The sequence below is a fragment of the Nipponia nippon genome, unplaced genomic scaffold, assembly GCF_047370975.1.
Source record: "Nipponia nippon isolate SJK-2023a ecotype South Korea unplaced genomic scaffold, ASM4737097v1 scaffold_3, whole genome shotgun sequence".
NCBI lineage: Eukaryota > Metazoa > Chordata > Aves > Pelecaniformes > Threskiornithidae > Nipponia > Nipponia nippon.
The window spans coordinates 72017995-72045252 of record NW_028262347.1 but is presented as its reverse complement, the minus strand read 5'-3'; the positions used below and the strand labels follow the sequence as shown (position 1 = coordinate 72045252).

At 37.8% G+C, this 27258-nt stretch overlaps 1 protein-coding gene across 1 annotated transcript in view; it reads right to left on the bottom strand.

The window, feature by feature from the left end:
* PIK3C2G (phosphatidylinositol-4-phosphate 3-kinase catalytic subunit type 2 gamma) overlaps nt 1-27258 on the bottom strand; it is a 209504-nt gene that overhangs the window by 66283 nt on the left and 115963 nt on the right. Inside the window, exons 19-24 of the mRNA XM_009471034.2 lie at nt 17156-17336; nt 15690-15797; nt 13304-13396; nt 10985-11114; nt 8740-8876; nt 5874-6043 (exon numbers count right to left, since the gene is read on the bottom strand). Coding sequence (XP_009469309.2) covers nt 5874-6043; nt 8740-8876; nt 10985-11114; nt 13304-13396; nt 15690-15797; nt 17156-17336 — 819 coding nt within the window. The remainder of the gene's footprint in view (nt 1-5873; nt 6044-8739; nt 8877-10984; nt 11115-13303; nt 13397-15689; nt 15798-17155; nt 17337-27258) is intronic.

Sequence of the window (27258 nt, the reverse complement as noted above, 5' to 3'; positions counted from 1 at the left end):
TTTCAGTATGAGATGGCTATCTGGAAAACACAGTAGTAGATCGTTGCAGGAGTTTTGTATATCACCAGGCAAAATAGAGAAATAAACCAGTGATGAAGAAGTTGAATTGCACAGAAATTCCTTAGGGCAGGGGATGAAACCCTACATGAATTAAATACATCAGTATGCTTTCCAGTTAAGGATGAAGGACAAAGGTGTAGCACGCAGAACAAGCAGAAAAAGATACCAAGACCAAGCAACAGAGATTGATCTAAAAGTGCTTGATGTATACTTGACTCTGTGTGAGAACAGCTCCCCCTGAACATAAAAATGTATGTACAGAAAGCTTTTGGAGAAAGAGACGATACAATAAAATGTTTCTGATGGGAACAGAAAAGAGAAAATATATGTCTCTGTAAACAGTTATACTTTGAAAAGGATAACAAATAAAATCATATAATCAAATGGACAGTGAAAATGATGCCTTTTTCCCCTTTTATTTCTGTTTTATTGTTAAAATTCCTGTCTCTAGAGTCACATTCTACAAAATATCACGGAGTGACTAAGAGAAAGAGAAGGAGGGAAGGGGAGAGGGCAGGAAGAAATCTCTGAAGGAGGAAGTTGATAGGGAGTCACTTAAGTAACTCATATGCAGTAAATCTCCCAAAGCAGAGGGAATTTCATTGGTGGCTCTGAAGGCATCAAACAAGTTCTCTAGCCCAGATAATTGTTAACCAGAATCCATGATAACTCCTTCAAGAAAGCATCTGCTCCTGAAGACAGGAAAGCAGTTTATGCCATGCTTGAACTGAATGAAAAGCCAAGAAGGATACTGAGAAGTATGGCAGACAAGAACTGGGTTCTAGGGAACTCAATTCAGCAGAAGAACAATGCACTTGGATGAATAAAACTGGATAGGGTCAAATCCTTACAGACACTGTATGGGAAAAACAGTGCCTCCATTAACTGTCTGGGTACTTTGAAAAGGATAGCCAAAAAATTAATGATACAAAGTGGACAGTGAACATCTAATTTCAAAAAGCTTTAGTTGAATGCCCTCCACAAGAGGCTATTACTGAAAATAAATAACCAACGGTAAAGGGCAAACTACTATCCAGGCTCAATAATTAGAGAAAACATCAAAACAGCAACAATAAACACCTACTCTTCAAGGCAGACAAAGATAACAAATGTATCTGAAACTCACTACTGAAACTTATGCTGCTCATATGTTCTCAGACTCGACTTGTGCTTCTGGTGTTTAATTTGGGGCAATTAGAGACACCTGACTTTCAGAAGAGATGGACTTCTTGCCTCATAAATTCAAGCCCCTTTAGGACTTGTCACCTTGGAGGTGACATTGTTTCACCTTTAGGTCTTTATGCATATTTCACCTTTCAGTCTTTATGCAAAAACTTATGTGTATGACTATCTTTAAACATCTGTATAATCTTATTAAGATCATTAGGGCTACTAAGGTTCTTTAAGTCATGAAACTAAATCTTTCCAGGTTTTCAGTCAGAGACTTTTGGAGGGTGGCATACTGGAAGTGCTGAAAGTGGATGGCAGCAAGGAATTAGGAGTTAGCAGTTCACAAAAACTCCAGACCGATTGTGTCAGAAAAATAAACTTAAACTGTAGAAAATGAATTAAGAAATAGGCATACTGAAAATTCCTAATGAAATCTTTCAGCGGGTAATACAGGTTAGTATTTCATGCACAAGTTTAGAAAACACAAAGTGATTATACTTCAAGATTTTACTTTCAAGTTTTAGACTCTTCCTTTGATGAGTACCCTAAATAAAATTTTAGAAAGGCAAAAAGAAAAAAGTAAAATTCTCAAATTGCTATCTTCCTTCTTCCCCACTTATTCCTATTTTTAGGAAAAAAAGATGAAACACATATAAATACAGTGTAGTCAAAGAATGTAGATACAACTTATTTTTCCCTGACTGTATGCCAGCGTTTCTGTTTTAGAAAGAAATACCTGAAAAGAATGCTTTTTTTTTTTTTTTTTTTCAGATAAACACTTCCAGTAAGACAGTAACACTCATTTTAGGTTATTAACACTAAAAATGAAATGTGTTACTTTTAAAATAAAAAGAGGCACTTCTACGTTTCTACATGCTTAGACTTTCTGAAGTGCTTTTCAGTATAGGAATACACTGACATAGGAAGAAAGTGTGGGAAACAATTTTCCCATATTTTTGAAACTTCCTTCAAAAAACTGGAATTTCCCAATGGAATAGTTAGGCTGCCTCTAGTAATTAACTTTGTAGAAGAAAACCAGCTTAGCAGATTTAACTTCTGGGAAAACCATGCCAAGACACAGGATTAGTTTGGCAAAGAGACAAGAGGGTCTCTGTGATTCAGATCAGGGAAAAGAAAGGCCAGTGTGTGTTGTAAATAATCAGGATGATTGGGTATTTAAAAAAAAGAATGGACACCTAGGTTATCTAAAGAACATACAGTGTGCCATGAACTGGACTACTCCATAACTTGCCGTCAGGTTTCAGACTGCACATCATTAACTGAAAAACTATAGATGACAGTGCTGGAATTGACTGGTAGTGGAGAGGATGAGACTGCTGAAGTTAGGATTAGTTCAGTTAGCACAGGATTTAAATAAATCTCTTATTGCTTAATTCACCAAAGAAAAAATGTTCAAAAGGAACTGGTCAGAACTGAAAAGAAAAAAAAGCAAAGAAGGCATGGCAGATACAAGCATGAGCCAGACACCTTGTTCTGTACCATTTGATGACTGACTTAGTCCTGTATGATTACCTGGATAATATCACACCTGTTTCAGTTGGAGTGGGTCTAAGATGACTGCCACAGAATACTCAGTAGATAAAGAGTAGGGTGGTTATATGAAATTAAATGAGAAATGTTTCTTCATACAGTTTCAAATGTACCTGCAGAATTCACTGCTTTAGGGGAATGTAGGGTCAAATGTGGCAGCTGGATTAGAGAATGAAAAGAGGAGTATTTTATTACCACTAACAAAATGTGTTATCCAGTATGATTTAAAAAAAAAAAAAAACAACAAAAAATGAAATCTCATGGTCCAGTAGGAAAGTTCCCTGTGGGACTTTGGGAATAATTCTTCTGCCAAGCTCTGTTATTATGCTCTTGTTTAGATACATCATATGTCTCTCTCCAACACTTCCGAAACATTGCTTTCTAGACCCAAGTAAAGATAGGCTATTAGTACTATTTAACATATTTGCTACACTGTGAAGGTACATGGAACTGGAAAAGACAGAAAGTTCCTGATTCCTCTTCCCTCTGAAATCAGTAAGAGCTGAGCTACTGATTTGTGCCTTGGACTCAAAATTGAGCTGATTTATTGGACATCATTTAAAGATGAGGGCAGGAATTAGAAAAGTTAACTAATCCCTTGTTGAGATGTTACACAATCATGAATGCAAAAGCCAGCATGACTGCATGAATCATATCAGCCTCAAAGGGTTCTCTGAAGACTGCTCTTGGATTTGACAGAAGGAACTGCAGCCCATGCATGACAGCGTGCGATTCTCAAAGCTGCCATGTATGCCTTTCACTTTATTTACATCAGAAGAAATGCTCCATATACAGAATACTGGAGAGGACCTATCCATATGAAGCTTTGTGAGGAGTAACAGTTTGTTAATGACAGAAAACACTCCCTGAGAACAGAAAATGGACAGCTGTGGAAAGCAAGTTATCTTCCTAAATTCTGAAAGGAATGACTCTTTTAAACAGTTCAGACAGGGACTGCTTTTCTATAAGCCTTCATTTATTTGCATAGATACCACTTAAAAAAAAAGTTTGTTTCTTTGATGTGTATAATACCAGTTGCATGTATAGGGATTTGTATCAGATAATTTTAATTCTTTAAAGCCACCTATAGAACTTCACAAGTATGTGTATAGCATCTATTGTACAAAACCCTAATGGTCAGCACTAATAATTCTAAAAACTTGAAAGCATTGTGCTGCTGTTTTGTCAGTATTATTTTAGGGGTATGATATTGTTGAGGGTGCAAAGAACTTAAATAAAAATCTAATAAGAACTCAAATAAAAATCTAATATAAAGACCTGTTAAAGAAACCAGAGGCTAAACCTATTTCAGGACTTGCCTTGTGTGAACGAGTAGACACAAACAGCACTGAGGGTTTCAAATTTTGAGAGTGCCTGAAATTTATGGGATGTAGAAATGTAATATCCCTGTGTTCCTGTGTTACAAATAATATGTTACATTTCATGAAAGTGCATACAGCTCATGAGAACTATAGTCATTAATATTGTATGTGCGCAGTTGCATGTAGGTATGAGGAAGACAACCACTGTCCCGTGATGTTCACAACCTACTGTTAAGCGTGAGTCCTAGTTTGGAGGTCCTCCTAGAATGGAGGTCCTAAAATGTATTGTTTTATTTTATAGGTTAAAGGCAATATACTTCATGGAGAAACAGGAAAAAATGGCTGCTGTTTATGGAATTGACTGTATTTAAGTCATTTTCTTAGAATTTATAAGAAGGTGTAGTATGACTGAGCTGTGAAACAGTAAAATTAACATCTATTTTTATGATTGCTATTACATGATTTCTGTTTAAATTTGGTTGTTGTGTACCCCCCTATATTTGCCTCGTCCTGTCGTTCAAACTAGCTAAGTCTTTGCTCACGTAAGGAAATGTCTGTTAGGCTCCAAAAGGAGGTTTGCTGGAATGAGGGATGCGGCACTTGACTCAGAGTGTGCATGAGTATCTTTTTTTATTATTCTGTTCTGCTTTATTCTTTCCACAGCAAATAAGTAGGATTAAGGGAGCATATCTTGAATGATTGACGATAATTCTGAGCACTGCAACTAAATCTTTTGACTGCCTGGCTTAGAAGTGCTTATTAGCCCCATCAGCTTCCCTCATATCAATACTCCCACGCTGTTATTTCTGTCTAACATACTGAGATAGTCTAGAATAGTCAAAGGCCAGCTTAAAAAAAAAAAAAAAAAAAAAAGAAAGAAAGAAAAAAGAAGGGAACAATTAGCTCAAATTTAATTCTGGGACTAGTTCTGGAAATTATTAGGAAACATGGAGGAAAGACAGCCCCAGACATACACTACACACACTACTCATCTTGTCAGTATTAGGGATCATTTATCCGTTCTCTGGTCTAACAGCTTCTTTGTGTTTTGCACATACTGGCATTATCCTATCTATCCTTATTCCATCCCAATTCATTCCTCCATAGTATGTTCACATTAGGAACTAGAATATATGATCACACTATTTTGTTTATCTTTATCACAGGATAGTTACATCACAAATAGATACAAACCAGAAAAAACACAGTCTTGTTTAGGTAAAATCAGACATTTGTAAAACAGGCCCTAAGCTCAGTGTGGTTAGATGTAAAACTTCAAAAGATAATGAAAAAGTTTGAAATTTAACTCACAGAGACATAATATAATTATTCTCCATGACTATTTGTAAAATTTGGCTTTGTCTCTGAATATTGGAAGAAAGTAGGTAATTAGATACATCTATGGGTTTGGATCGATTATCAGAACGCTCCTCTGTTAGAAAAAATCAATGGACATCAGAATTCTTTTGGCATAGGCCAATCTATTGTTCTGGTCACTACTGAACCGATTCATTCAAATCTGACCAAACAAGGATTTAGATTGTTTTTTTTACACTGAAAGAGGATCTCCAACACCTCATTTTAATACCTTTTCCAGTCATTCCCATATTTTTTAGAGATTTTGTGAACAATGAAAGATGTTGGTTTGGAAAATTCAGAAAGGAAAAAAAGCATGATCTCGTTTCTATTTTTTCCATGGGTGTTGATAAGACTGTGAAATTTTGGAACACTGCTTTAAAGTTTAATATGTGTGTTACTATAGATACTAACCTTCTTACACTTCCAAATGTCTGTGCGTGACCTAAAAATCTTCCAAAATCTATGTGGAACATGCGTCCAGCGTTTGTCAGCATTATGTTGTCACTGTGTCGATCACAGATTCCCAGAATGAAGGTAACAACACACCAGCCAGCACAGGAATAAAAGAAATTCCTTATTGCCTAGTTAGTAAAACAGAAGCACTTACTGGAAATATACAGAGACGTCTTTGTGATGTTAACAAGAAAACCAAAAATTGTAGTTCTACAAATGCTATGCATGTTGCTAAAATTTTAACAGACAGGTGTTTGTAGGAATGGTACTCAAACAAGTAATACACAAATTTCAAAGTTACAAAGCAAGAACAATTTTATGCATGATGTTTTCACCTTGTGTTTTACAGATAGTTGGAATTCTATGGAAAACTTCTAAGGTGAAATATACCTAAGAAAAGCAAGCTTCTTGGCAGGAAGCTCACACTTTCTGTTCAATAGCTTGCATGTATATTGTAAAAACAGTTGCTTGGAAATTAGTAGGAAATCCACAAATATAACCATTTGCTTTGCAAAGAAAGGTTGTTTTACATCCACTGTACTGTTCTGTACCTACATGGGTCTTTTTTCTCCAGAACTGAATTGCCTTTCTCAAATCCTAGTTAATCAAGCCTCACAACATTCCAGCCCAAATAATTAAACCCTATTTTACAGAAATGAACTTAAACAAAGAAAGGCTAAATTGTTTTCTGCTCATACATCTGCAAATCTGAAGAGACTATGGCATCAAACTTAGTGTCATGCAGAGAGATGCAAGAGAGTGATTAAACCAAAAACCAGTCTAGCAGTCATGTTTAATATAACCTACTCCTCTGATGCTCTTTTACGTGGTGGAAATGTGTACTTTCACGGTTAGTCTGCTTTGTGTAAGTAGACTGGCTTGTTCAGATCTATCTCACGAATCTCCTCATAATATTATATTGTGGCATTGCTCTTTGCCAAAAATGTGCCCATGGCGAACGTAGGACAATGTACAAGCTAACGATCTGCTCACCAGACACTCACAGGTGGTTCCATATTTTCTGTTAACTTCAGTGTGAAGTATTTAAAAACTGTAACTTCTCCTAGTAGAAGAATCTACCCAATCTCTTTCACAATACACAAATTCAATGTCCTCTCTCAGGGGAGAATTATTTCTGATTCAAATGATGATCACTCTTCTAGCTCAAAGCATAAGGAATAGCTTTTGTCTTTTTTTAATCTTACCTACTACAGTTTAAGAACTGAAAATGCAGTTCTTATTCAAAAGTCTTAATCTCCCATGAATCTCAGTCACAATATGATTCATTTATATAGAAACCCAAACAATCCTAATCTGTGATCTTTATGTTTTTGGACAAAACCTACATCAGCCAAGGTAAATAATTATTTAGGAATTGAGGATTTCCCTGTAGATGCAGGGTGCCACCTGCAATGGCTGATATGGATGACAGCACTGTGGAAGACTTAGGCCACAGCACAAGAGTCTGGTGAATTCTACGTATAACTGTACTACTTACTTCGATGACCTTGGATAAAACACCTAAGCTTTCTGTGATTTTGTTCACCCAACTGTAAAATGAGCATATTAAAGCTTATTCTGTATCAGTTTTTGGAGCACGTTAGAAACAGTATTGTATGAGTAAAAGATTATTAAGGAGTAAAAGATAAAGGTTCATTCACCAGTGAGTACAAGGTGAATGTAGAGTAGTAATTTTACACACACCCTATGCAATCAGATCTGACTGTACTTTATATGTTTAAAAAATTGAAAGAAAATGGATAGAAATTTGTTTTAGAATATTCCACAATAATGGCACATTTTACAAACAGCAGCAACAGAAAGAAATTAAGTTTTCAATCAATAACTAATAGTATCTCACTTTTCAATTGAAATGTTGGCTGCACTTCTATCATAACACTATACACACAAAAACTTGTAAAAAAAAATTTACACAGATTATTCCTGTTTAATCGAACTAAGATGATATATCAGGAATTCAAGTGCTCTTATTGAAAATATGGATGAACAAATGCCTATGGAATAATTACAAAATTACTGAAGTTTATGAAACATATTTATGCTATACATCTAATAATAAACTGTTATAAAAGCACTTCATTTTCAGAGTGGTAAACACTCAAAGCTCCCCTTGAAATTTAAAATTTTGGCTACTAATCTACTGTGGGCATGGAGTAGGGTTCTAAAAATTGTCCCAGCAACACAAACATTAAAATGTTTTTCATGAGCCTCAGAACATGCTCAGATAATAAAGAAAGAATAGAAAGAGTTCCTTGGGAAATCTCTGTTTCTATAAATACAATTTCCAATGTTTTGGCTCAAGCATAATGTCATTTCATAAAATCAGATGCATTACATGGGATCCCACAATGTTATATGGAAAGCATGATCTGATGTATCATATGACTAGGTAGTTTTGATAAAACAGCTTTCTAAAACTGTGGGTATTGACATGGTCATTTCCAAATACAGAAAATCCACTGAGACTTTGCATGGTTTATCTAAAATAAAGTATTTAGAGAGCTGACCTAAAAAAGAAATGTTTTTGAGTTCAATGCTTAATTTCTACTTCAGCTTCTCTTCGCTTTACTACTAAACTTCAAAACATCTCTATGACACATTTTTATAGAAAATGTATTACAATGCACCTGATTGAAAGCAGTATCTCCTTGGAAAGAGAATGGCATTTAAGTCAATTCCCTGGCTTCTATGTGACTTGTTTGTCTTGTGTCTGAGTCATTTGGTTTTGCTGCTTATTGTCATTTGGTTTCTTTTTTCCCATGGTAAAACATGAAATGTATAATAAGCTTCATTATGGTGTTACCTCTTGGTAACTTGATTCCAGAGGATGGTGATGACGGAACCATTTTTTAATTGTGTTTTCTTTCAATGGTCCTATCAGACCAGACTCCCTGTGGATCTTCGCTAGTGTGGTAGCATCTGGCACCATCTGTACCAATCCTAATCAGATAGAAAAGAGTTCACATGAAAAACCTTCAACTTTAAAAAGAGATGAAGACCATCAATGCATATTGCCTATTGTTGGATCATTCCATGCAGAAAAAATACATGCTTAAAAGCTTGTAAAATAATGAATGAAATAGAAAATGTAGATCAGGACTGTTTTTCTCTTTCTCTTTTGACACAAAAACCAAAGGACACCTAGTAAAAAGTGGCAGTTCTGCAAATGAGAAATAAAAACACCAAAAACAATATTGTGGAAATAACTGCCTCAAGGTACCAACAAGGCCAACAATTTAACAAGATTCAAAGTGGGTAGAATATGTACACAAGCAACAAAAATCTATAAAAAATAGGATCAGATATTTACTATGAAATATAAAGTTATTTTGTATAAGTTTATTGTCAGGAGTGCTACACAAATTTTTCTGCAGTATGTGATGCTGATCACAGCTGGGAGAAAGGATACTAGATAGTGCAGAAATTAGTCTGATCCAAGATGACATAAACTGGGACTTTGAAATGCAGAGAGAAGCCAAGCATTTTGCAATGCTTCACTTGAATCCTCTGCCTCTACTGCACGCACTTAATTCCTTTTTTGGAACTGAGATCTGGCTTGCCAGCCTTCTGTCCCTGTGTGTGGTCCCCTGGCACGTCATCCCACAACTCTGCAGTACAGGAAGGGTTTCCTCTAACAATTTCAGCTGGGGACAGGCTCCTTTACTATACGATGCCTGGAAGGTAGGATCCTATCAGTGCCTTATTTACTTTTCACATTTCTATGAAAAGTGATTTCTGTGTTCCTTTGACTATGAAATTGTCATCTCCTATCCCCCTTGTGTAGAAAAGGCGGCCCACGGAGCAAGTTATTAGCCTAGGACTTGGAAGACCTTGGTGCACAAGGCTACTTTACCGCATGTCCTGTATGGGCCACTGGCATGTCACTTGGTCCTTTTATCCTTAATCATTAACTGTAAATCAATTATATTAGCACTTCTGTAGCTCATAAGGAAAGACATTGTGAGGAATTCTGTCATACACCGAGAGGTTTTCTGCTGCTATGGTGCTGAAAGGAAGAGACTGTCAGGCAGAAAATATTATTTGCATATGATCCCTGTATCTTTCTTGGCAAAAATCAAATTAAGTGTTAGGATATGAGAGAGACTATAATATTATGTTCTGAAATGGTATTCTTGTGTTATTTGCCTTTGAAGCAGAAGCCTTCAAGCTTTGACTCCTACCCCTACAAAGAAGGGAGGAGTCTTTTTTAGGTCACCTTAACCACCTGCCACGTGCGTGAACTCATCTACACTTTCTCCTATCTCCTTCAGATCATTCATCCTCTCTCATTTCCTCTTTGTGGCTCAGAAAGCAATGAATTTTTTTTTTTGGTAGTTTTTGTACAGCAGGTAATCTGGATACATCAGTCTTCTATTTGTGCAAGGATTATTTTCAGTAAAAGATTTTGAGAGTCAGTAAAAAATAGTAAGCTTATTGCTGTCAGTAAATTTCTTTAGCAAGCATTTGGTATCCCCGCTACAGCTCTGCTATAACAACCATAAAAGAGAGAAATAAAGCTTTCAGATGAGTCAGGCCTGCCCTAAGTGGCATATATCACAAGAGTAATATTTCAAAATCAACACCGTGAAGCTGTCATCACTTGTCTACAGGTACTTTTCATAGCCACATGCATCTAGGTCCGTTTAAGCATCTATGCAGGATCACACTGGATTAAAACTTCAGTAGCTATGGCCAATTTTCTCCAAGGCTCTCTTTTTGATGTGTGAAGTTACTTTTAAGAATCTGGTGCAAGCTGATGGTGTTGAGGCATTTGGAAAATTCTAGTCTAAGTTGCTCCAAAATTCAATGAGTTTGGTTGTACTTATTCTGGAGAGGCAGAATTAATAAATAAAATGAACATTTAGGAGCAGGCAAGTATACAATTTAGGGGCTGAGTAACAGAAATTCTGAGCATTTTTTTTTCTTTAAGAGGGAAGATAAATAAGACACCCATGAAAATAAAAGTTAAAGAGGAGATTTTTGTATAGTGCTGTTTACATGAGATATGAATAATGTAATACAGGTAACTTTCATAATGTAAAACTGACCTTGGCCTTTTCCTGTAGATAAACACCTGTAAATGACCATTTGCATATCCAGTCCCTCTTGGAGCCAAATGCTGTCCATCACTCGAATAAGTTGCAGAACCAGCATATCTTGACGTAGATCATCACCTATCTGTGAAAATTGCACAAGAAATCCAGGTTTCTCATTCAATACCAGAGAGAAAAAAGCTTCTGTGTCATTTGGATTTTTTCCCTCACCAAAATAGCTACGTTCATTTTACAGTAAATCCCTCTTGTTTTTCTTCAAAGTTGCTACTTATCATTCTGTGTCTGAAGAGGACAGAGTAAATGGCACACATAGGCAGAAACAGTTTTGGCAGCCACTGAGATGGTAACAAATGCTCCCTGATTAACTGCAGCCTTTCTGCTTATTATTCCTATGTAATTATTAGAGTTTGAAAATTTAATCCGGAGGTAGGATCCTAATTTACTTACATTTTAAAGTCTACCTAATGCTAGATCCCTTTTCACAAATGACAGCATTTTTCTAATGTTAAGCTTCACAACTTAGTATTTGCAGCAGGCTGAAGGGTAATTTTATCATGAATTTATATTTTATCCATGACATGATTCATATTTAGTTTCACACAGTGATGCAGTGTTGACTGCTCTCCCCATGGAGTCAGTCAAACAACAATCTTAGTGAAATGGGGCTTTAATTGTAGCCACAAGAGGTAATGAAGAGATTATCTTCAACCATGGCTGAGTAAATGCCCTGTGAAAACAAAAGCCCTGCTTTTTTTGTTTCCTCCTCCCCATCTCATCTAAAATGCATGTGACTTTTACTGGTATTTTTAAGTGCTTTTTTCTTTTATTACATTCTTTTTATATAAGCATTCAAATCTGCAGACATTTAATGCTATGAAATGAGTACTTGAAGAGACATAAACTGTTCTTTAAAAAAAAAAATCAAAATATATTTTTCTTTCATTTAAAGGTAATCTTAACTCCACTTAAGTTTTCTTAGTACCTAAACCTGAGAAAAATCTTATTCTCTCCACTTATCTTTCCTCCTTCCCTCACGTATAGAGTCAGTAGACAATTTAGTATGATATCAGTGCTTATCACTTTATGTATGCATTATCCATCATGAACAAAAAATGGAACCATAGTACAAGTAAAAGATACTTTAACGCAATGGTTTACTGACAGGTGAAGGTGATGTCAGCTATAATACTTCTACAGCAACTGGACAGCTGGTTTTTTGTTGAATGTTACTGAGCAGGGAAAATACTGTCTAGGTAAAACCAGCGCAAATGCTTAAATGCCGCATGGGCAGGCATTTGCTGAAGTTGCTCAAGTAAGTAGGAACCTGTCTATTTAACATTGATTCTCAGATGAAACAGCATAAGAACCAGCTTTCTAAATGTTCAGAAAAACTTAATATTGCTAGCCTCCCCCTAAAATGCCTGGAAAGCATACTTCTATTCCTGAGAATCACAGCTGCTCTAAAGGTCAATTTAATTCAAGATGGCCTAGAAATATCCTTTTTTTTAATTATTATTTTTATCAATTTTTAGGCTTCTGGTTTGGAACATGATACTGCAAAAGATCTAGGAATAATGTTTTTGGCAACACTGACCATTTTGTACTCATCAGCCATTTTATGAACTTCAGTGCTCTCTGAAAACGGTATCTACTGTTATGGAAGACTTTTGCTCTTTTGAAAGTAACTTTAGATTGCATGTATTGTCTTTTGTGGATGGACATGGTAGTATCCTGAACTCTGAAGCTTTGAAGGTGACAACTGGAAAATAAACTGGAGTTTACTTTCAGAGTCAGTTCCTCCAAGTAACTCCAATGAGACAGAGCTCCTCTGCTGTTCCCTCTGCCTCCCTCTTCCTCAGCCCATTCCCCCATGCTGGCTGATAGGGGCAGAATAAGTTCTGTGTAGCAAATGTAGTCTCTAACACTCCAGTATTTTGATTTGTTAGAGATATATGGACAAGGCTACTGGATTCACTCATTCTGAACTATCCTTTCTCTGAGACTTGCCTTCTGACTCCAGCATGATAAATAAACTAGGTTTAAAATATAAACTTCATATTTTAGCCTGGTTGTCTCCACTAAGACAAAAAATTGCAAAAAGTCGTTTCATTCTCTACCAATCAAAAAGTTGATACTTCAGTGCATTGCCTCAGCATATTCCATTAAAAGTTCTAGTATCAAAAATAATTGGGAAAAGTGAACAGCAGAGACAAATCAAACATGCTCAGGCTAAAGGTTTAAAACATAAGTTAGGTGAATTTCAAATCAACATTTTCCATAAAAAAGGAACTGAAGATTAGAGGAAGAACATACCTTAAAAATAACATTGATGTTTCCACTTGGAGCATTTGCATTGATGAAGGAGATTTTTAACGGAAAAGCATTGGACGTAAAATATGAACATGACTTCAAGGGAAAAAAGATGAGAGAGAAGAACAACAGTGTCACATATATAAAACATCAGGCTAATACAGTACCTCTGAAAAAGGTACCATCTTTAAGTATTGCTCAGTAGCACTGATAACAAAAGCAAATAATTCTTGATATTATTGACTGTTTAATTGGCCCAGGAAAATAAGAAATTCTTTTTCCCAGACAATTTGTTTCACTCAATAATCAAATTATATGAATGGATAATATTTTCCCTATTAACTGTCTTTCGTTTTCACCCATGTCTCTTAATGATAAACCTTGGCCAGGACTGAGTGGGCGAACTACATAAGACCAATCTAATGAGAATCTGTAAAGCATTGAAAAGCCTTCAGTCCTATTATTCTCTGAAAAAAAAAAAAAAAAATTGCCCAATCATACAATCTTTATGGAAGCAAAGAACCTGCTAATTTCTTTGGTGACCTCACTCTGGCTAAGAATACAGGAAATTCTGAAAATCATGATCTATTTTATGTGGAATTTATCTTAATTAAACATAAAATCTGGCTTCTCATGCCCTACAGCTCCTTCCACCTGAAGACCTCAAACGGCTTCAAAAAGCTTCAATGAGCCAAGCATTGCAAATTCTGTGTAAGTTAGGGTGGTATTATTACCATCATTAAAGAAAAAAGGGGGGGGGACACCACCGAAAAACAACCAAAGATAATGGTAAATTAATGGCCTGGTTTCTAGAAATAATGAGCGCCTCACAGGAGCTACTGCTGTCCTTACTGGGTGGAGTGCAATGGAGGCCAATTTGAACAAAAACACTACTAGACACAGCTGTCTCCTGCTTTTCATCTAAACATCTCAAAGCATGGTGCAAGCATTCAAATATTGTCTTAGCCACATCATACCTCTGTGATGTGCAATAGCTATTATTGATGATGAAATTCTGACCCCCTATGGAATTTTGCCAATGGAAATGTCCCAATAAGTGTTTGAAAGGTTACTGTCAGATAATGCATTACTGATAGAGCTGGGACCAGTGGTTGCTACTAGTAAAATCAATAGATGATACCAAAATGAATTAAATTTACGTAATTATAAGCACTTAAAAATTCTAATTTGCATGATTATACTGACATACAGTTCAATCAAGAAGCTGCACATATTTATAGCAAGATAATGGCCTATAATGATATAAGAAAAATGAAAAAAAAAAAAAATCTCTTCAGATACTTCTATTTAAACATTTTGTATCTGTCCAGCCAAACTGGTGCAGTATAAATAGCATGACTGTATGGTGAGATACCTTCCCATTAGTCATTATTTCCAAAAAGCTGAAAGCAGTGAGAAACAGCAGGCTTCAAATTCTTCTGACTTATATCATATACAATTGGCCCAAGCCTGTGGGGTGCTGGAAGACCTCTGTTCTCAGCGAGATCAAGGCTGAATAGCAATTACTTGGAGAATCACAGGTCAAAGGCAATTGAAGGGATCAGCACACCTCTTAGAATCAGGTCCACTGTGGATAATGAGCCAGAGAGCAAAAATAGAGCACAAATTGCTGTAATTAGGCAGCTATAACTGGTAATATATATGGGTGTTCAGGTTTGTTTTCTCTTGCTGCTGGATACCTTTTCCTTCTCCAGAGATGGAACAGTTTATTCCTGGCATAATATTGTGTATGAAAACATTTCTAAACAATGAATAACTGAGTCTTAGTACTGTAATCAAAGTAAAGTCAAGTAACACTAAAGAACACTGTTGTTTCCTTTATTCTTAAGTCATTTTTAATAGGGGTCATAACACAGGTAAGTTACTATGAATATTTAATACTTTAGCAGTTCTCAGTCATGTGCCTAGTCTCACCTCAGCAAAGAGAGCTAGCTCTAGACCTTTAGCTGCTCTCATACATGACAAGGGAGAGTCTTAGATGAGAAAAAAACTGTCACCAGGAGCTACCTGGGCAGGATGGTAACCAGGTCTCAGCCTGAGGGAAGCCAGGTACCCTTACCAACCCCACACCACTGCAGGGCAGCTGAGCTGGGAGCAGGCTCCTCAGACTTTGAAATCTCTGCTGCCGCTGCTTCACAAGATGAGACACTCATGCAACACCCACCCCACCAGTCTCCTTCACCTCTGCCTCCAACAAAGGCCCCTGGTTTAAAAGGGATTAGGCTAGATGTCAGTTTACCAAACGACTCACGCTTAATACCGATAAGATTATTTCCCAGTCAATGCAGCCATTCACTCCCTCTCCCCTTTTATACTAAAAAAACCCATAAAAATTAAAACCATAATTCATTGCATGAGCTAGACTTACATCTGCCTCTATGCCTTGGACAACAAGCGCGGGATTCAGGGGAAGCCGACAAACCTTTACCTCCTGGAAGAACTGCTGAAGTCTGTTGAGCTCCACCTTTAACACCTCCTGCAACATGTGAATCATTATGGCAACAAGACTGAACATAACAGCAGCTTTTAAGCTGTTGACTGTCTTTCTATATTTTAAACAAGCAGTACAATTTCTGGAGCTAGTAGCATCTATGTAACCTTATAACAGCTAATGAGGTCATGCTGAGGTGCAGTTATTAAAAATAAGAACGATGATTTTACTCCACATTTGTGCTTTTTCTGCCTAGATGCACTACCAGTTCATACTGTCACATAGATACAGATTCAGTAGCCTTCATTAGGGGTTGATTGGTCTTGCACCTGCTCTGCTGCATCTCATGTCTTTTTTACCTTGCTGGACAACTTCACAATTTGTTGCTTGTTGCCTCAACATTGTGATCTCCCTCACCTAACTGTAGGTGTGTTAACTGCAGGGTTTGGGGAGTTTCTCAGTATCACAGTAACTGCAGCCTTCAGATTAGTCTCTAAAATCTGAATTATGCATCAGTAATGTATAATGTATCACTACTATTTCTTTTTCTTTACATGGATTTTTATCTTTGCAAATATTTTTGTCTTTTTACTTCCATGTTTGCTTTTCTGCTCTCACAACTCAGTTTTCTGAAAAATCCTTTGAAAATCCTTGAATCCTTAACAAGGCAAAAAGAATTCATGATAACTTTCACAATAACCAGCAGTGGCAGGTGTATTTTTATTTGGCTTTCTGGTCTATCTTGCTGAGATCTCAGCAAGAAGCAGTTTTACACATCAGGTAAGTAACAACAACTGTCTTGGAAAATTAATAGTTTTGAATTGGAAATGTACCTACGCAATATAAAAGCTGCACCCGCTGGAGAAGACGACTGCAAGCCTCCTATTGCCAGGAATGCATCTCTGCAGATATGTATGCAGTATTAATTGCTGCATGCTATGTTTGAGATGTTAAGTACAGTCCACTCTGGTTGGCTTTGCTAAGAAAGGATGATGTTCAGCCTGTCAAGGACAAGTCTTAGCAAAGTTTTCAAGAAACACTGCAGCTCTACAGGAGTCAAATATTTTGGGATGAGGTGCTGAATGTGAGCGTTCCTTTCAGTAAAATGTTAATCAGCTTTGTTGCCATTATTTCTGACCACCTTCAAGTCTGGTTGAGAAACCATTGATAAAGGAATTTAAATGGCTTAAAAGATCTGCTGACCTCAAGAGTAATGGTGACAAGAGTTGTCCCATTACATACACGTGTTTTACTGGTTTTCAGAGTAGCACAAAATTTTACAAATTTTAGTCAAATCTTGGGTTTATTTATGTAAACAGCATTATAGGAAAGAGGTGTCACCTTAGAAAAAATAAAATTACCTGAAGAAACTTAGACAGAAGGGAGGGTATTTTTTAACAAACCTTTCTTTTTGGGTCGCTGGCAGCTTTTACTTTTTTGGCAATGTCTTCCAGAATTCCAATAAGTTTCCCCTCCTTAGAAAACTCATTGTTCAGGGTTTGTCCGGCACAGAATTGGAGAGCAGCCAGTAGTTTCTGATACCAGATTTTGAAATGAACTTCATTCTGTGCATTCTTCAACAGCCTGAAGGAAGGAGGGGAAAAAACATCTGTGTATCTAAAACTGACTTTTATTTTATATCACCTCTAGCAGGAACAATAAACGCACTCCAGACTAATCTGTGTTTGGTGACTTTGGGCAGCAGAGAAAGAAAAAAAATGTTGTTTATTTGTTGGCAGTACTCAAGTCCCATTTGATAACTAATGAGATTCCGAGTGTGTTGAATCAATAGGAACCTGCCATTTCTTATTGTCATACATACTGCAGTGCCTGTATTGCTTCTTATTTCTGCAAGAAAAGTTTACAAAGTGAAAATAAGTTGTATTTTTTGAAGTCCAGTCTTAAATATATATCCCTAAATCTATTCTTTTTTTTTCTCCTGCCAGTACACTTACACAATCAAGCAGATGTTTCAGCTAGGAGGTGCATTTAAAGACCATTTTAGTCTCAGACATATCATCAGTTCTAGAAACTTTCACTATTTTAAGTTGAAGAGACATGCCCGAAACTGGCTATACTGTGAAAAGAGTGAAATGAGCCCACTTTATTCCTTTCTTTACTGGTAAGCATTGGTCTAGAGCAAAAACTCAGCTCTTCGTTCTACTGAAGTTTGCAAAACCTTTGGAACTGGAGTTATTACCAACATAAAAGTCAGAAATAAAACCAAAAACATACTTTTTTTTTTCCATGTTTACCCTGCAGTCTTCTCTAATTACACATTCATTTGGGCCAGGAAAGCTGTGGAATTTAAGGGTTTTGTTAGTTAATTGAATTGATCACTAGGAATTTTTTTTCTTATGTGGACCAGAGGTTTTGTACACATTTGATCTATTTTTGTAAGTGTAGACAGAATCACCAGCTTTATATTGCTACTAACATTCTGCCCACTGCCTGGGATTTCCCTTTGCCTGAAGGACTGATGAACTGCTCTTTGCTTTTCTCCAAACCTTCCTCCCAACAACTTCCTCTTTGAGAACATGTCAAACCTTAAATTTCTTATAAATGTCTGAATCTTAATGCAGTTTCTCTTACCTGATGAGGTTACTCAAACCTAACAAATAATGCTAGTTTTCACAGGACAGAAATCAGAGAAGCTGTTGACTTTCAAGGCACATCACATGAATATGTCACATAACAAAAAGCAAGAACAAGATATATATTGAGCACTGATATTTAAAGGTAAAAAATCATAATTTCTATAGACACTACAACTCCTTCAAATCATATATAAGGCATTACAATATTGCTACTGCAGCCCATGCACCTTTTAGTGATGAGGGATTGCTGTCATCTTTCATAAAGCAATGATCCTTCTACGTCCTCTTTTGCTATATAATTCAATGCAGAATAATATCACCTACTGGTTTCTGAAAAGCCTTTCCAGTTACACAAAACCTCTGAACATCTAAGAGTTTATAAGTACTGAAAATCTTAAAAGAATATGTGGTGTTTCTATCAGAAATGCCTAGACATGAAAGGGAAGAGATATGAGAAGTTTATCATCAGCACTCTCTGGAGGAGATTGAAATGACATTTCTTTCTGTAGACTAGTAAAAACAAATAATTACTTTTTGGATCTGAAAGAAATACAAATTGTCATTGCAGTGCCTGGTGGAAGGCAAACCCCAGCACATAGAGACAGCTCTATTCGTATCCTGAACCCTCCACAAACTGAAGAAAGCTAAGAGCACATGCATACATGGTGGTGGATAAACTAATTCTTTCAGATTTCAAGCAGAGTAAGTCCAAGATTCCACAGAATGGGATTCATTTGCTTAAATGTAGATACCTCATGCCATTTTAGATAACCTAGGAAATCCTATTTCGCCTTCAGCTGCTGTCTTGGGAGGGCATGGGTCCACTAGAGGCAATATCTCACATGTCCCACTCCCATGCAGATGTCTCAGATGCCCTCTGCTATGTAAAATAGCCTATGTTTAAGGTACTGAACCACACTGCAGTGGCTTTTTAGCTGAGTTGTAGGCAAACAAGGTGATTTAAAACAAAAACATACTCTGTCCACTTCAACAGCAAGTCAGGAACAGGCTTCGTGATAATTTTTTAAACAAAAGCATTACTAGCGCAGTCCAAACTGTCACATGGGCAGGAATCTTAGTCTACCAAAGCAGAGCTCAGGTCAGTCTCAGTCCAGCTAAACAGCCTGTGTTGCTCTTGGAGCACAGGCAGAATGAATTTTTCACTTCTGCCCTGCAAAGACAAGTGCAAGTGCACCTAAGAAGAGACATGACTGTGATATCTATTTTGAACTATCCAGGTTATGTTGGTGCAGAATCTTTTGTCTGCACTTAGGCTTGCATTGGAATCAGCTCCTGAGCATCTAAATCATATTAATTCACCTACTCCATTTATAACGGTACATATTTAGGGAATCCAGAAAGGTTACCTTTTCATTTTTGAGAAGGCCCTTTAATTCTTTCAGATATACAGAACATTAAAAAAACTTTTATTTCCCTAAAATGAAAGGCTTAGGATTTCACATACAGGCAACAAAATAGCAAAACCAAAATGGTTTCCTATTTTAAACAGAGCTGCTGCCTGCATAAGGCAGATCAATTTAGAAGATCCATTTTTTGATTTGATCCATTCTTACGGCTGTTCACAGAAAATAAGCTTATATACACATACAATAAAAAGATTTCTTCTCGACCTAAGAAAGGATTACGAGTGAGATTCAGCAGCTTATGCATGAGGTGTACATGAGGACAGAGGATATATAGAGTCTGAATCTTCTCACACGCGCTTCTTGAGCCCAGTGTGTGGGGAACTCTGAGGCAATCATCATGATCTCACTGGTAAAATCCATTTCCATGCCAGCTGCAGCCCAGCACACACTCCACAGTCTGAACCCACGTGGCAGCTTTTGACAGTGCACGTGCTTCCTCAGCAGCCCCATGAGGGACTCGGCTCTGCACTCAAAATGTGTCTGAGGACTGCGGTACAGGCAGCACAGCTTCCTTCTGCCTGCCCACTGGGGTAGGTATGCTCTTAGAAGCCTGTAGACCTTAATTTGCAAAATGATTTGGATTAACTGAGCCTGACTTTTATATTCATTTTATAAAAGCAGTCCCAAGGAGGATACAAAGGACAGCTTTTAATGTGATGACTCATTGTAGGCTTTGCTAAAATGTTTATTCAACAACTGAACAAATATGCAGTTGTAATTCTGTCTTCCCAGTTTCCTGGCCCACGCATCTTCACCCTGCCGTTGCGAGAACTCAGCAGAGATAGGAAAGTCTGCAACTTCTGAGGTTGCAGGATGGAGAAATGCTCAAGACACTAATGAAATTTTCAAGTTAGGATAAGATGCCTAGTTGTGACAGAGGAAGACAAAACTGGAATGATTTAAAACTCAAGGCTGCCAGTAAGGAAATATGTGAAGGGGATTTTTTTCCTGACAATTTTCACAAGGTTCTGCAAGACAGAACTCAATATAAAAGCCTGGCTTTTTGCCAGGCCTATACAGAGGATCTTGCTCCTAACAACAGGGAGACTTCCTCACTCTTCAGGGTTCTCTGATTTGGGACAAACACCTTCGTTCTCATCAGGGCCAGGGTAATTCAGATACACTGTCCCAATGTCACTTTCCAGGAAATAGCACAAGGGGGCTGGAAACAGAAGGATGCTGACCTGAAATTTAATAAAGAAGCAAACTAGACTGCCCCTGCTTAGCAGCAGTCAGAGGGTCCAAATCAGATTCTGGGGTGCCCTGAAAGATGCCACCGACTTCCCTCTGCAAGCAGCCACTTCTCTTTCTTTCTGCATGCACCCACTTGATGCCAGCGAGGTGGCTCAAACCTCATTTTCTGGTACTCGCAGCTGCAGAAGTGTGTGTATATTTTTTCCGGGTACAGAAACACAAGTGTACTGGACAGATTTTTGCCACAGGGCAGAAGGGAAGGTGAGGTTGAATCAGGCTGCTGTGTCAGAGAAAGAGAAACAGGGCTAAAACCAGCAGCTAGGAAGAAAAGAGAAATTTTTTTAAAAAGGGAGGAGAGGAATGAGATTGGATGGATCTTGGTACTAAAACAAGTGAGCTGGCATCATTCTCCTTCTGTGGTGTGGGGACAGAGGGAAGTTGGTGCTCTAAAGACCTTGCAGGAGACACAGTCTGCTCTCTGAGTTGGATTTGGCACATAAGTGAAAGAGTGAGGCTGCTCAGACAACTCTGCTGCTTGAACATCTGTTCCTCGTCTCCTTCAGAAAAGGGAGCAGAACCAGAGTAATGCTTGACAGGACAAATTAGCTTGCAGGTAGCCTGTTAAACAACCTTGTAGCAAAAGAAACCCAAGAAAAGGCCAGGATCTCCAGGATCTTATTGCAGGTTTTAGTCCCTACCTGCTATGAAAAAGCAAGGTACAGTTTGACTGGGTTATTTACATGTGGTGTCAAAGTCAGAGTAGTGACCCTAGTTAATTCGTTTCCAAGTGATGTCTGGTATTTATTACACAAAAGCTGTGCCTACCAGCACACACACTGTGTACTCTTTGCTTAAGGTGTTTTGAATTCAGAGCCACACCATGAAAATGAGGTGCCTTAGGGTTTTAAGGTGAGTGCTGAGGCACTTACTGTTGTTGTTCAATCTTTGGTAAACCTGACCAAGAAAGTCAATATGCTTTGTTGTGAAGGTATATTTTATGCTTGTTTCTCTTTCACTAAGCTGGAGGCAGGACGAGTCACAGAAGAGAACATTAGTACAAGACTGCTGCTCATTATAGCAATAATTGTTTTAAAATGATTCTCCACAGCCCTTCGTATCAAAGATTAGCACACACACTTCTTTACCACTGTGCAGCTTCCATGTCTGAGGTTGCCATCCATCTTGATTTTCATTAGACATCCTGCAACACTCCTAAGCTGTCCTTTGTGCTCTATTGTGCCGTGAAGCTATGGCACACACCTGAAGCATATGATGGATTTCATTTTCAGCTCCTTGAAGAAAGTATTTGACTGTTTGCATTCTTAAATAGCATAGTAAGCAAGAGGGGTGGTTTGCCAGTGGGGCTGCATTTGGGCTTTGCAGCTTCTTAAATCCCACTGCAAGTTACTCAGACACAAGGATGAGAGAGATGACAAAAATGTGCAGCTGAAGATTAATACCTCCATCAAGTCTGTGATGGGCCACGAGGATGAGTGGGCAACTGCTGCTATTAATTACTCAGTTGCAAGTAAAACTTTTCTTAGTCTTTTCTTATATCTCCCCAAGATTACATTGGACAAGGTTTTTACTTCCCTGTCAGTGATAACAGGAATAATCCCTTTGATAGAAACATCAACATAGCAAGTACTGCACAAACACTGTAAACTCCAACGAATTCCAGATTCTAACAAGCACCCATCATCCTGCATCCCCTACGCCCACAACTCCCCTTACTCCTCTGCAGAGTACAGCCAAGTCTGCAGAATTCATCTTTTTCACTTGCTAGCTTGTCTGTTCAGGCATGGCCTCTTTAGACACAGCCAAACTCTAAAGCAGGAGAGTGCCAAACTGGCAAATATGACTGTGGCTTTTCTGATCTCTTTACCAGTGCCTAGAATGGAAGACTGAACTTGCTGAAGCTCCTAAGAACATGTCTATAGGATGGCAGCTATTGCTTCAGAGAACAGAAAGGAACACTTGCACTTGTTGCAATGCAGTCTCTGTTCCCAGCCTCCTTCACAGCCTCGGTGAGATAAGCTTTCACTGGACAGCAAAATTTAATTTCATTAACCTTGCTGGAAAGCCTTAAAGTGGCGCTACTCTCATGGTCCTTTGTTATTCAAGAGGAACATACAGGCTATCTCTGTCAACTTCCTTTAAAAAATAGATACAGAATAATACCTCCCTTTTTAAACTAACCCCAAATTCTAGGAAGGTTTGATTTATGTACTACAATTCAGGAAGGAAAACACAGAAAACAGCAGCACTGTTCCGTGTAGACAGGCATAAAAACAAACAACTGAGAAGCACAAAATGCCTAACAGGTTGAGAACAATGCAATTTCTAGGAGAATGAGGAGCAAAGTCAATTAGGCAGCAGAGTTAATGTACAACAAAGATGGAAGAGGCACAGCAGTTTTCCCAAATTACTGTAGTACAGGGCATTTTCCATAGCTTTACAGAAACACAATGCAAGGTCATCCACTTGACTGGAAGGACCAAGACCGAAATCCCTTTCACTCTCCCTTTCTTTGACCGAGCACAAAGCCAGCAGAAAGGGAGAGGCACAAGAGGGCTGGCAGAACTTTGCCTCATCTGCTGATCTTTCTTCTTTCTTTCTATTCTAGAACAAGAATAGAATGAAAGTTTACATTTCTTGAGCAGACCAAGTGAAGCGTGGTACAATATTTTCTCTGAATCTTTTTAACCAAGTAAGTCTCCAGGATGGAAGAGCAGCAGCTGTTCAGTAGCTTGCAGCACCTGAACACTTTTGGCTCTTCACACCTCTCACATAAGAAACCTGCAGTCAGTTTCACCTGGTGCTTCTCATATAACAGAGCTGCTTTTATAGACTCATTTTTCAAAGCGTTACCCTTGAATGTAAAATACCTCTGCTTAAAGTGAAATTTTGTTTTAAAAGGCCATGTGATACATTTGCTTTTGTTTTTCTAATTTTTTTTAAAACATAACTTAGAACAGATATCTAACGCGTTGGTCTCCCTTAGACAACAAAAAATTGTTGCATACTTATTATAAAGTATGCTGGTTAGGCTTGAGAAACACAACATTTCTATGGGAGCTAAGGGACTAGTTGCCATTATTTGCTAATCTTCTCTCAAAGATCTTTATGAACAAGGCAACACAATTTGCATCCAGACAAATCACTTGATCCAGTAGATTCAATCAACCCAGTTCCCTCCACTTCCCCTGAATGCCTTAACTATGGAATGAATGTCCTGCTGACTCACAACAATTAGCAGATCAGTGAAAACAAAGGCTGTGCTACCTTATACAAGTAAGTTGCCAAACCCTGCTAAGGCTGCCTAGCAGAACATTCTATTTGATACAAAAAAACAGTTAGTTGCACACACTTATGTATTAAGCAAATAAACCCCAGATAAAACTGGTTTTGTCTGGAGAAGAAAGAGCATTTACCTTGAAAATGAACTGTATCAAGAATTAATCGGAGAGTATAATGGCACACAGGTACCACTATCACTAACAGATAGAAGATGCTACCTGGTAGAAGGTCTCAACAAGAAATGATCACCCTCAGAACATGTCTTCTCCAATTTGTTGAATGGACATGTAATATCAATGTAAGTTCTACAAGAATCGTCTAGTAAAAAGAAGTGCTAACAGTGTCTGTCTCTTTCTGGTCCAGTTTGTAAAAAAAGAAAAAATAAAATTAATTGTTAGCAAAGTCAGTCTCTCTCTAGTCTGGTTCTCTTCATTGGGTGGGGTTTGCAAGCAACGGAAGACCGAATTTATTAACACACTCATGAACACAAAAAATACCTGCAGCAGAACACCAACATAACAGAATTAGTGGTTGTTTCCAACAACATCTGTATACAACAGTGCTGACCTTGGATAACTTCAGAATCCATGAGTGAGGCTTCACAGTCTGCCAAAGATCCCACCCTAATAAAGCATCAATCCAAAGCTACAGAAATGAAACAACTTCATCCTGAAGTTTCATTAAGGCTGAGGGTGACTTAAGCTCAGGCTTGCAACTATAGGTCTAACTGCTCTCAAATATTAATAGAAAAAGTACTACTGTCTCAGTAAAGAGAATCAAAGGGAATGATTAACTTCGCCCTCCAAAAACTATATTCTGAATTAAAAAGAAAAAAAAAAGCTGCTTAACAAATGTGTTGCATTTGATATCTTCATTAATATTATCAATAGGGCAGTATTATTTTGCATTCAATGAGAAACATGGGATTCGAGTCTGGCATTAATTTTGAAAAGTCTGGTTCCATCTTTGCCAGGGCTTCCTTCATGTGACTAGCTACGTCCCTGTCCGCGTTTGTTTCAAAATTGCAGATATCCTCCTCAGAACAAATACCATAATGTTTTTAGAATTTCATGCAGTATCTTACTTAACACCAACATCAGCAAGCCTGAAAGCTACAAACCATCTATCTTTGTAATACCTTAGAGTAAATTTGTGGCACAGGAACTGAAATGCGCCATTCATTCCAGGCATAGCAGAAATCATTGTATTCTTCCCAGTGGGTAACTGCATTGGAAGCTTGCAATGAATGGGATTAGATAGGATAATCACCACTAAAACAAGCAGACCCAATGGCTTTAATGGGATGATGTCCAAATATGCCAGCAATTAATTGAATGCAGGAGGCGACTAAGCCACTCTACTTTCAAACCATGTAAATAAAACGCAAAATTAATCCAGGTTCAAGCAGTCCGCTAGAGCCAATGGAGTTGCTAAGCTTTGTACTATATCTGAATTCAGGCCACAGTTATCACAGCAATACACTAAGGAGAATCTGAAAATGGGTTTTTTTCATCTGCCTATTGTTTGGGTAGTTCATGTCTAGCAAAATGACTTTGGATGGCTTCTGTAGCTTCCTATTAGCTTTATAGTGGAAAAAAAAAATCCCTCATGACACTATAAAACAAAATGTATGACACAGAACTAATTCTGTATGGTTCTGCATGCACTGGGCAATCCAGATTTACATGAAACTGCAGAATTAAACCTGAGTTACACTGCAACGCTTCGCTTGACTTCACTTTAAAATGGTGTGTGCACTGTTTTGCCTTTCGTGGGTTTTTGTTTGTTGGGTTTTTTTTTTTTTTTTACTTTTTTACATACTAATACAGAAGTAGCTTCAGGAAGAAAACTAAAATTGTCTTTCTACAAGGTCATTATGGCCTTTGACTGCTCATATTAGGAGCCGTTCCAGATTTTATTCATACATTCTGAGCCAGACCTGTACTTTATAATCCTCGAGTTTTCAGATTACCATTCTTATGACTCACCCTCGGCATGGGGAGGGAGGGGTTTGGTTTTTGGGGTGGGACCAGGGGGAACAGGAAGAGAGAGTGACATTGTTTTGCAAATATTATGTCATTCAAAAGAATTTATTCTGCAGAGCAGTAGATCTTGAGATGGGCTGTTAATTTTCCTATTTGCTCTGCACTCAGTTGTAAGAATTTGCTTTGTTTAACACTGTCTACAATCAAAGCTGTTACCTTTCAAGTAGAGTCTCAGATTTTTACAGACAAGGTGCTCAGATGCCAACAGCAGAGGAAGGATAGATGAGATTTGATACATTCCAAACACATGCGGAGTTAACATTTCTTTTAAGGCAGCATCACTTTTACCTCTCTGGAAGAACCTGTCTGTAGATCCATTGTGTTTTAAGTGCAGGTAATACAGAAGAACTAGGATCCTGATCCCACATTACTTCCTGACATGTCCGTCTCTTCTGGATCTTTACTTTCATCTGGACGTCTCTGCTCTAGCTAGTGGCCCTGCTTATCTTCTTTTCCCAACATCTAACAAAAGGAACTTTTTTCAGATCACTGCCTACTCAGGAATAGGGAAGTATAATGAGCCTTCAGCAGGTATTGCTTTAGGTGTTTCAGCAATGACGGTACCTCAGTGTAATTACAAGACTGCAAAACTTTCCCTTTTAAGTATTTCCCTCATATCTGATGTAGTATGCTTTCTGTAAGATGTTGAGTCTTCTTTTTCTGGAAATTTGCCATGTGGCATCTCATTAGAGAAGCCTACTTAAGAGTACAGCTTCAGTAGTAGGACCAACGCTGCACAACAACAAAGGATGCATGGATCAGATCATCAGATCACAGCAACTTGTTACCTCTGTGCACGTGTGTGTGTGACTTTGTCAAAAGAGTAACTTTGAGAGAACCTCCGTGGCTCAAATAAAGTGGCATCATGAAGACATACGGTCCTTTACACTTCAAAAATAACTAGCAAAACTCATTTGTTTTCAGGAAACAGAAGACAGAGAAT